The 12,290-nt window shown below is 40.2% G+C and overlaps 1 protein-coding gene across 2 annotated transcripts; it reads right to left on the bottom strand.

Annotated features, from left to right (window-relative positions):
* Positions 1-288: 288 nt before the first annotated feature.
* Positions 289-10,903, bottom strand: LOC124543022 (TGF-beta receptor type-1). Of its 2 annotated transcripts, none has more exons than XM_047121027.1 (9): positions 10,551-10,903; positions 10,063-10,180; positions 9,058-9,209; positions 7,118-7,351; positions 6,807-7,037; positions 6,387-6,554; positions 3,860-4,032; positions 3,079-3,312; positions 289-1,868 (listed from the first exon to the last, which is right to left on the bottom strand). In XM_047121027.1, the coding sequence occupies exons 1-9, from the start codon at positions 10,648-10,650 to the stop codon at positions 1,743-1,745; spliced, it is 1,536 nt and encodes a 511-aa protein (XP_046976983.1). In that variant the 5' UTR covers positions 10,651-10,903; the 3' UTR covers positions 289-1,742. The 2 variants fall into 2 exon arrangements, with proteins under 2 accessions (XP_046976983.1, XP_046976984.1); XM_047121028.1 differs by lacking the exon at positions 9,058-9,209 and adding an exon at positions 8,665-8,783.
* Between the last annotated feature and the right edge of the window lie 1,387 nt (positions 10,904-12,290).

Here is a 12,290-nt window from a genome sequence, read left to right as displayed (position 1 = left end):
TCTCATAAGTACATACCCGGCCGACCGGCCCGGCCGACCGACCGGCCGACCGACCGGCCCGGCGGGGGCCGCGGATTGCTGCAACTCAATTAACTCTACAAGCGACGACAGCGGTTAACGCCTGGAAACTCTCCGCACTCCCTCCAGCTACTGAGTGCAGTCGTTGCCGTGTCCGGCAAAGCAAACTATTCCGAGTGCGTGTTAACCGAAGCACGTGACGCGGTACACTCACACTCAGACGGCTAAACGGCTCGTGTAAACTTATACAAATATATATATGTATATAAAAAAAATAAACCCTATACTTATCTGTAAAAAAAGTTACATAAACGTATCAAATCTACGTGATTATAAAAACTCTTATGCAAATAGTAGATCGTATATAGTAGACTAACTCTCGTTAATATTTACAAATTCAAAATATCTTAATATCCGAAAAAACGATTACCGAACAAGTAAGAAAATATGTCAATTTCACTCATCAACTAATATGTAAAAAATTTCACTCTCTCAATATACTCTAAGTCAGCTTCGCCTAAATAACACCGCCCCGCGCCCCGCGCCCCCGGACTCGCCTACGGATTCGTTGCGACGACCGTTACTTTGTATACTAACATCGAGTTGCTCTTAAGACTATTGTTTTAGAAAGTTACCTTTTTATAAAAAGAGTACAAAATATTTTAGCGTGGCCTTTCTACTATGGCGGTCGGAGGGCGCGGCGCCGGCGCGACGCGGGACTCTATACATATCATAAAATTTGAAACAAAAGTCCAATGAATCTTACCCACATAATATTACTAATAATTAACAATTTTCAAAGGTACAGAACCCTCCGCGGGGCGAGCCCGCCGGAGGACATAACGTGGCAATAAATTTGGTACAAACTTCGACGGGACTAAAATAAAAATAAAATCGTATAACAAAGAGCGAGCTCGCGCCGCCGGCGGACGCGAGACTTGCGACGGCAGCTGCGACGACGCCCTATCACAGAAAACATAGTGTCCAAAAATAAAATCGAAAGTAATACACGCGATGCGGCACGCCGTGTGTATTATGCGCAATAATAATAAACGAAATCGACCTTAACAAAATTTTACAAACTACGTACTTGGTAACGAAAAAATATCACTACAACCTCAAGTCCATAACACGTACTATAATAAATGCTCGTTTGATATTACTCGAATATAATCTACGAGGTAGGATCGGGAGCGCTCCCGGGCGCGTCGCCGACTCCGGTTCCCCTGCGGCCACTTCCCCGACGATAAACGTATTCATTTTAAATGAATCCCGACCTCTATATTTTATATACATTTTCACATTAAAATAGTCGGAACCGTTCAAAGATATAGACACTTTAAATATCTTTAATTTTGTTAAATATATCTAAATTTTAGATGGATACCTTCTTTTCTTACAATATACAACAATTACAATTTCTAACACCCTGTGACCGCCCGGCGCTGCTGGGGCGAGCGCCCCGGTCGCCCTCGCCTGCCGGGCACTCCTCACAACAGACTCGTTCTCATATCACACGACTATCGGAAGAATTACATTATGAAATACTTCTAAAATTTTTCAAAACCTTCCATCTTAAATATTTTAAAACATCCCCAACTAAGCTACTTTTAAAGATCTATATTCTTTAATGGTACCACTATAGACTAAGTCGAATGGTCGAAGGCGATGGATGCTGTCGTCGATGGTGTTGATGGTGTCGATGGCGCCGGTGGCGGGGCCGCTTACAGCTTGAAGTGGTCGGCGGTGGCGATGTTGGCGAGCGTCTTCTTGATGCGCAGCGCCGTGAGCCGCGCTGCGGGGTTCTGGTACCAGCACTCCTTCATCACCTTCGATATCGCCGACAGCACCTGCGCACGCGCATTGCCTTAATTAGTAATTATGTACATAATTGTATATATTTCATCAATCAGGTGAATTTGAAAATAATTTCCAAGAAACCTTACTTGTTCGAGACAAAGTAACACTGAAATAAATTCTCTGAACTTTTAATTTAACGTGAGCAACTCGTTCGAATACCCTTGCAGTAATGAACAGCTAGTTCTAACTATAAGGTGTTTCTACAGCGTAAGGACGTTCAAAACAGTGTTATTGTTTGTTTCGCCATACAATCGCGGGGTCACACGTGGTCCAACCTCTGTTATCAGCGGATCGGCTTTGGAACAACCAGCTAAGGTTGTCTTTTGTTACGGTTTCATAAAGGAACTGAATACAAAGTGAGGATTATCTAAAACAATCTTCTAACCTACTTTTTGCGCTAAAAACATCTGTATATACTATTGATTGTCATCAGTTAATTCACAAACAATCGTAATGTTTTAAGGGCTAAGAAAGGAACACTTGTTTTGTAATAGCATTAAGATCGATGTAGAGTTCAATTGTTGGGTATCACAATATATCATTATGATGTCGTTTTGAATGATATCAGTCTGTGGCCAAGCTCACTAAACTAGCCGACTAGTAGTGGTATTTATAGTTCCAAAGTGTATACTAACCACCCATCTTCATAATCCAATGGGACGGCAAACCCGACACGTCGAAAAACATAAATTAACTATGTACGTAACTATAGATTTAGTATATCTTTACTACAGGAACAACGGCTTCATTTGCTTTTTGAGACACGGCAGTACGCTTCCTACTTCCAAACTCCCGGATTATTACTGAGATTTTTAAAACAAAAACCTTTTTATCTGATATGTTTCTCGACATCTGCGGCCTTGTGCCTCGCGATTAGGGCCAGTTCCACTATATACATGTATATGTGTAAATTATCGTTACACCAACTTTGAATCATGTCGAGGTCCTGTTGGAGCATTACACAGTCAGAACAATTTAATATACGACGAAAGATTTTTATATCATCAGCATAAGCTAGGCATTCGCTCTTTATTAATGGAAAAAGATCATTGATAAAAATTAAAAATAATAAGGGCCCAAGATTTGAACCTTGAGGGACACCTGAAGTGGCTAAGATAGGAGTAGACTCATATCCATGTAAAGCAACCGATTGAGAACGATTGGACAGTGTATACGCGTGGGGTGCACAGAGGCACTAACCGGGTCGGAGTGCCAGCGGTTGGGCAGCACGGGGCGGCGGCGCTCGAGGCAGACGACGCGGCGCATGTCGTCGAGCGCGGGGTCGGGCGGCACGCAGTCGTAGTAGGGCGGCTGGTAGTCGTCGCAGGCGCAGCCGCAGCGCCGCGCCATCTCCCACAGCACGAGGCCCAGCGAGTACACGTCCGACCGCTTGTACGGGTCGAACTGCCGCGAGTCCATGCTCTCGTCCAGCACCTGCAGCATTGACCATCGTTATCGTTGACTAGCGACCCGACCCGGCTACGCACGGCTTTATATGTATCGTTACATTAACTTGTAGCCTATTATATAGTGTTATTCTGATGTATAACCTATATTGTTGTAACATTTCATCCAAATCCGTTCGAAAGATTTTTCGTAAAAGAGTAACAAACATACACACATCCATCCTCATGAGTCGAGATGGCCCAGTGGTTAGAACGCGTGCATCTTAACCGATGATTGCGGGTTCAAACCCAGGCAATCACCGCTGATTCATGTGCTTAATTTGTCTTTATAATTCATCTCGTGCTCAGCGGCGAAGGAAAACATCGTGAGGAAACCTACATGTGACAAATTTCATAGAAATTCTGCCACATGTGTATTCCACGAAACCACATTTGAACAGCGTGGTGGAATATGTTCCAAACCTTCTCCTCAAAGGGAGAGGAAGCCTTTAGCCCAGCAATGAGAATTTACAGGCTGTTGTTGTTGTTGGGATGGTATCGAGTATAACAGAGCCACCCCCGCAGTAATCTGATACCTCGGGCGCCATGTATCTCTTGGTGCCGACGCGGTTGGTGGAGGGCACGTCGACGGAGTCGTTGGCCACGTTGTGCCGCACCGCCAGCCCCAGGTCGCCGATCACGCACGTCAGGTTCGACTTCACCAGGATATTCTTCGACTTCAGATCTCGGTGCGCGATCGCCGGCTTTCCTGCATAACCGATATGAGCCCGTCATTACTTGTAGTTCGTTTTTCAAAATGATCCCATATCAAATTACATAATAAACTTTTTATACATAGTCAATCAAAAAAAATCCAATACATTAATAAAAATAATCGCCATCGCATGTATGTGTACAAGAGGCATTATATCATTCGCTCTTCCAATCGCACTGTGTTAGCAAAATATAATTATATGTATTAATTAATTTTGAAATTATTAATTTACTAAAACATTGATATATAAATTGTAACATTAAGATCGCTTATGCCGGATTTCCCGTTTTCACAAGACTTTATAGGTCATAGTCATATATTTATCAGATACTTTAACAAAAAACACTGTACAAAGCCTTCGCATACAAATAAAAATACTAAAAAACACTATTAATATTTAACATTTATTTTTAAAGATGCACTGTATTTCAGTAATCAAAGACTAAAATCAGAATCGTAATTTAATGATATATAATTCATGTTTTTCAAAATCTTGACAGTGACTTTTAATATTTAACTATAAGTATTTATTTCTTTATTGTAAACTTTGCGTAACAAAACCCACCTTTTTCTTATCTTAAGAGACAGCACTGCAAGGACTAAAAATTAATTATTATATAGTCTATGCACCACCGACCACAATACCTAAGAAATTCTGTCCCTTATTCTGATGGTTTTGAGTTCTTTAGCAACAATGTTATATCCTATAGTACTTGTCGTCTGGGATGACATGTTTACAAATTAATTAAATAAATATATATATTGGACAACATCACATCCATTACTCTGATCCCAATGTATGTAGCTAAAGCAATTGTGTTACGGAAAATCAGATGTAAGGACGGCACCACAAACACCCAACCCCAAGGCAACATAGAAAACTAATAAACATCGAATCGGCTGGGAATCGAACCCGGGACCTCGGAGTGACGTACCTATTAAAACCGGTGTACACACGGTCGTCAAAAATTAAATGAATTATATGATATATGTATGTTAATACTGTCTATATTTGTTACATTTGTCAAGTACACACTCTGTACAAATTTTGATATAGAAATGAATTAATTTAAGACAAGTGGCGACACCACTTTAGTTATTCTACCGCTAGATAACAGTAATCAGTATTGTTGTGTTCCGGTCTGAAGGGTGAGTGAGCCAGTGTAACTACAGGCACAAGGGACGTAACATCTTAGTTCCCAAGGTTGAAGCTTACAACATCATTGTCTATGGGTGATGGTGACCACTTACCATCAGGTGACCCATATGCTCGTTCGCCTACCTATAACATAAAAAAACCATGCTCTGGTGTGCACACGCAGCACTATGAGCGGTTGTAGACGACTTTTATCAGTGAATACATTGTGCTTTGTATTTGGGCCTCTGAATTTTGTTCAATAATCAAGTAATTAAAATAGCATTCGCGTTGCTGAAAATACACAAACTCTTGCAGTTATCTTTATACGAAATTCACGTTAAATTAGCAATTACTATGTATTTATTAATTTATAGAATAATGTGAAACTCTCAAGGATAGGCCTAGCATTTTGAATTTAATGCATCATTAAACTATATTTTTTCTTTTCTTTTCAAAAACGAGAAATAATAAATGATAACTTATTAATTTTAACTTATTATATACATTTTATATACGGGCCGCGCCAGTGCAAGACATTACAATACATTTAAATAAACGCATGCGAGGAAAAATACATGAGGCGTCTGGAAGATTAGCATAGAACAGAGATAAATCGCTTGGCATTATTGAAAAAAATATGTAAAACTTAACTCCGGCCGCGCGGAGTCGACGCAGGTAGCGGGACATTTGAGAAACAACAAACATATATAATATTTAGTTAAACGCACGCATGTCAGAATTCAGATAAGTTTAACCATTTTTAATTTAGAGGCGCTTGAGACAAAATCTTTAGTAATAATTATGACACATTGACTATATTAATTTACCAAGTTAAATATTAAATTAAATATGACACAACATCACACACATTACTCTGATCCCAATGTAAGTAGCTGAAGCACTTGTGTTGTGGAAAATCAGAAGTAACGACGGTACCACAAACACCCAGACCCAAGACGATATAGAAAACTAATGGTAATCTACATCGACTCGGCCGGGAATCGAACCCGGGACCTCGGAGCGGTGTACCCATGAAAACTGGTGTACACACCACTCGACCACGGAGGTCGTCAAATCGGTCGTTAGATCTCACTATGACCTTGAGACAGAAGCAACGCAGGGACAAAGCGACATAGAGGGACCTACGTATAAGATAAGAGCGCAGCACGCAAAGCGATGCGTAGAGCTAGAGGCGCAGGTGTGGCATTACCCTTGGTGCCCACGATGTCCATGTGCAGGTGCGCCAGCCCCGTGGCGATGGACTGCGCCATCTTCACCAGGGTGTTCGCGTCGATGGTCCGCACGCTGAGGAAGTCGAACAGGGACCCGTTCTCGTGGTAGTCCGTGATCAGCCACAGCTGCGTCCAGGTGCCGTTATCTGCCGATCAGATTTTTGTCGTTTGAATGTTAACGCTGAACTCGCTATAGTCTCGTTCTACGTTCCCAAAATGAATACGTCGTAAATGTAACGAGTTACCTAATTCGAGCCGCTTCCTCGGACACGAGATAAATTGATAAGCGGAGCGAGTACAATGTGAATAACATATTTTTATTGTAATCATAACAAAGGGATCGGCGCGACTCACGAGAGCTCATACATATTAACAAAGCGCCCAAGCCGTCGCGTCACCTTTGTTATCGGCAGCGATGAATCCGAGTATGTTCTCGTGGCGCAGCATCACGGTCTGGTATATCTCCGCCTCCCGGAACCAGGAGCTCTCCTCGCGCGACGAGAATATCTTCACGGCGACGTTTTCGCCTCGCCAGCGGCCGCGCCACACCTCACCGAACCTGCCCTTGCCGATTATGTCAACCAGCTGGATCTGACGAGCTATCGAGCGCTGCACCAGCAGAGGCAGGCCTGAAGCAGATTCATTCATTAGTAACACATCTAGTCGAATACAGCTATCTGGGACAACATTGATTTGGATAGATTCTCACCAGAGCCGGAGCCTGAAGTGGTCAACTCGATCATATCCCGAATGGTAGCGGTCATCATAGGGTGTCGAGTTTCGCAAAAAGAGTCCTCCGGGGCGAATAGCGACCTGGACTCGCGCTTTATCGTCTTTGGGGAGCGGCGCGCCCACCAAAAGCTGATGGCAGCGCACACGCTGAGCACCATGAGGCCCATGATCCACGGAAGCAGCTGCCATGTAGTCGCTGTCGGACTCGACTCTTTATGTTAACACACACAGTTACACGTTATTCCGGTCCCGACATTTCCTACGAGAAATCTAGCAAAAACATACTACTTTCATAATTCTAGCGTTATTGCATTACTTTAACATGGTACTGAATGAGAACGGATCGCTCGGTCGCCGGCCATCGCAAGTCTTAGAGGCTCGAGCGCGAGCCTGCTGGCCGTGAGCTTGTGCGAATTAATAAACATTGCGCATATATATCAGGAGCGCGCCGGCTGAGGCTCCATATTCAAGAGCGGCCGGCGCCCTTGATACGAATGCATACATTGAGCCGCGGATGGAAATCGGCCTGACTCGAGCGAGCTATTTTCAAATTAAATGAATGCGTACGAGATGAGCGTTTCCGTTCGCTCCAAATGTTGACAACGAATCGAGACTAAAATTGTTAAATGCTCATTTGAAGAACAATTGATTCGTTTTAAGAAGGGTACATATCTATATCTAGCACAGCTAATTTAATAATAATAAAATATTAATAAAAATTAAAAAGCGAATAAAACAACAAAAATCATTAAAATGTCCAATGAACCACTGTGCACCAACATGCAGTAAGCGTACGAAACAGCTAACTAGTGTTTAGTATCTAGACAACAGACAGCTTCCACCACACCAGCAAAACACGTGTCTACCCCGCCAACCCGTGACGCGGAGCGCTATCGTGCATTTATTATTCGAGATTAATACGGATCGGATCGCTCCTCCCAACAGATGTTATATACAGTTTAGCTTGTTTATAAACGATTAGAAACCTTCATCCCGGTAACCCCTCGTCTGCAAACTCAAACGGCAAAGTGTTCGAGCGTGTTGATGGTTATAACATGCGATTAGTACCAAATAAGGTCATGCTGGAAAAAGAAAATACCGGCGTAGATCACTCACGTCGCGTGCTCCGGCTGTTTCGAAGAGCGTTCAAACGACCGTCTCTATGATTAAGATTTAGAACGATAACGGTTATAATAAGTGCTTCTCAATGAGGAACTTGCCTCTCGGATACTTCGATTGGCTTGTATAGCATATTGTATATTGAAAATGTTTTCTATGCCTACTATTTATAACTAAGTGACAGTAAATAAGATGTGTTTCCCCATTCTGAGTCGTATTTAAACAGCCCATGCTTTCGCAACCATCTGATTCGTATACATTTAATTTAGATGATTAATGTAATCTTCAAATGCAATGGTTTATTATCCATTAGATACACAAGTATCGGAGTATGCTCATCGGACATCACAATACAAAGCTACCCATATGGACGCCCGGACGACACATTCGTTACACTTTCCGTACCTGAAAAGAAGTCACGGTTACAGAAGTCCGTGGCGCAGCAAAAAATATCTGAGGCCTCCGCTTCGCGGCACCAAATGGGTCTGTCCCCGGGAGGAAAAATTGTTTCCGGGTGCCAACATCTATACCACAAATCGTAGAATTAGTTTGAGGTAAATTCGAGTGGGCCCTACCGCGTGATCAATGCCGGTGCAGTACTAGATAAGAAAAGAAAATTTAGTACGATTAGAACGAAAAAGATTTAAGTAGCCATGCAGCGTGTGCCATTAGCAAGCCGAGGCGCGCCGCCGCCCGGCCGGAGCCGCGGCTGCGCTGCGCCAGGCGGCCGGCGGCGCGCACACTAGCGGCACCGGGGCGCTACCGGCGCTGCCTCCGCTACCTCCACGTCGCTCCTACCTGGCGGCTTCGTGTGTATCTCCAGGCGCAGGTCTCGATTGCACATGTCACGCGACTTACAACATTTTATCACCACCGACTCATTTCTAGTTCTCGTCGTGGAGCAACTGAAGGGGTGCTCGATGGGTATCAGTGCTTTGAGCTCGATACAGCTGCGCCGCAAGTGGAACCACCATACATTATGTTTAGTATGTTAAAGCAAAACCAATGCACACTCGGAAAATAGTGTTTGTTAAGATTACGGCACATCATTCAAACATACTAGGTACGAGTCGGCCGGCTCGAGAGTAATCTCCTCGCTTAGTAGGTACATATTCAAATCACTAACTCGGAAGCATTGTTAGAATATTGGCATCTCAACACAAAACTTAGAGGTCATAAATGGCAAGGCAATTATATTCTAAGAGTACATCAAACAAACTCATCATTTGCATTGTCAAGTCGATATCACACGCCCACAAGTGCGCAGTACATCTTACCCACGGATGACGCATGCAGCACTTTATAGAATTTCTCTTGGTAAACCACATCAGAATTGCAGAAATCTTTACTACAGCAATAGGCTCTTGGATGTCTGCATTTGATTGGATTGTCTGGAGGGAAGGCTACATTTCTTTGCATACAGCTTAAGGCCACCTCTCTACACAAGTCAACGGTTTGATATAAATTGGTTAAAAGTTGTACCTCAGAGCCACCTAAACTAATGGAGATTTGTGTTGATGTTTTGCCAATTGATTTTGTCAAATAGAAAAGTTTATTTTGTCAAAATATGTACCTCAAGACATATGTTCAACTATTTCATCTGCACTGTGCATTTTACAAACATTCATATTAACAGATTTACAATGAATTTAGTACTTGAAAGAAATGATATGAACCCAATTCGAGAGTTTGTAGAAGGTACAGTCAGTAATTTTGATTACATGAACCCCAGATCATTTTGAGAAAAATTATAATCACAATCAAAAGGATGTAAAACAAAAGAGTGGTATGTGTTCTACTTACTGGTAGGTGTGCTTGGGCTCTCCGTTGTCCAGAGCATACGAAGCATAACAAAATCCATCCGTCTCACATGTTGAGTTTGGACAACTAGGGCTGTCACTGTTGCAGTAACACTTCAGCCCTGTTTTAAGAAATACATCATTTTATACTGCTGGACATGGTGACTTATTCAACTGTCTTATTTAGTGGTAAATGATTGAACAATAATGTTTCTATGAAAATAATCTAACAACCGTTTATCTCAATATTTAGAATGAAGACTAACTAATTTGTAATGTATTGCTACTTGAAGGCAAAACAAGATTCGTCGGGATCTGTTTAGATGTTCTACAAGTTAAAAATTTAGTGACGGTAAAATGAGGACTGTTTGCCTCAAGTTTTGCCTGTTTTCGAGTTACGGCCAAGAAAATCTATAATATGTCGAAGGCAAGTCCAGCCTCATAAATAATGTGTAATCGTATGCCTCACAAGTTGTATAACTCAATACTCACCGCTAACAACATTTAACTTTAAGAAAATGAACAGTATCAACAGATGTAAACATTTCCTCCAACACAAACTGTCCATAATCACATTCCTGAATAGAAACATTTCGATTTAATCCCACACGGCCAAACACTGATTATTGACACTCGAACGATACGGCCATTGGGCAGTTCTAAAATGAATATATAACATTTTTTATATTAAGAATAAGAATTATTGCTATTTGTTATGAGTTTTAATTTAGCTAGGTTGCTATAAACGTTATCACTTATACACAATAGAAAATCAATGTAATAAAATAAATTGTCTCCGGACTCCGGTAGATAAATAACTTCGCGTGAAAACGTCACAGATAAAATGTTAGTGTTGCTAGGTTTAAAGATTTTTAAAAAACTTGTTTTTAATATTTAAGCATACCAAAGATAATAATACAATAGCAAGGAATTTTATACTTATGCATATAATGCGTATATAAAGTAATAACAAATTACTTTTTAATTTTAATGAGACACTGTGTTGACACAATCATATTGTTTATAATATGTACAATTTTTATATCTTGTATTGGTAATGAAATTTCGTAATGAAATATAATTATATTTACATATGGATATATATATAATATATAGTCAAATATACTAAATACAAATAATTTATAAATGTTAATATGTTACATTGTAAATCAATGCGCTGTTATATTTTTTTAAATTATATAACAATTAATTCAAATGTTATTGGGTCACTGCAAAAACCTCCCTCCCTATAAATAAAACATTTAAAAAATGATAAGCAAACGCCTCAGTATATCGTTTAAATTTAAAAGTATTAAATGCTGTTTTAATTAATTTAAATTTCTTATAAGAGAAATTTAGTAAATTTGATCACCACTTGAAATTGTATTAAATATTTGCCATTTTGCCCCACGTTTAACTGTTAAAAAAGTTACTGAGCTTTAATGTATTCAAAACAAAAATTCACTGTATAATTATAAAGATTATCAACGCCAATACAAGCTTTAATAATATGCGCGCCTTCATAAGTGAACAGACCTGTAATTTTATAATAAGTAGCTGAGAAAATTATGTATATACTTTACATATTTTTGACAGTGAGATTTGGTTATAATACTTTGAGTTTAGATTTTTGTTATCCGCACTGAAATAATATATGTACTTCCTAATAATATACTTTCCCAGTTTAATAGTAATAAAGATTTATTTGGAAATACAGTAGAATCCCAACTATCTAATTATCCGGACTTCGGATCTCGGCTCGAATGAGTAAAAAATTATTTCCGCCACTGACGGTGTCCTCCCGCACTCATTTGTTTGCGGGAACTAAATAAAAATCACTACATTTTAAAAAAATATTAAATTTTAAATATTGTTTGATTTGCTTCAAAATTGGTTATCCGGATTTTCGATTATACGGAATACCCCTGGTTTTATTCCATCCAGATAATCAGTATTCTACGGTACTACGATTCGAGTAAATACTTTTTCAAATTTTTATTTACGGTAAATGTATAAAAATTCTGTAACATTTTCGTTATTCTGATTAAAACACTTTCTGTCAGGAAAATTAAAAAAAAAAGGTATTCTCCTTTTATGATACAATATGAGTATGTGTTATTTGATGTAACGTAGCAGAGGTATCTTTAGGGTTGAATTTTTTTCTATAATGATAAATGATAGTCATAGTGACAGATCTTCTTTGGTTTAGTTTCCTCATTAAAACCCGAATGT

The sequence above is a fragment of the Vanessa cardui genome, chromosome Z (genome assembly GCF_905220365.1).
Source record: "Vanessa cardui chromosome Z, ilVanCard2.1, whole genome shotgun sequence".
NCBI lineage: Eukaryota > Metazoa > Arthropoda > Insecta > Lepidoptera > Nymphalidae > Vanessa > Vanessa cardui.
This window is presented reverse-complemented; position numbering and strand designations above follow the sequence as displayed.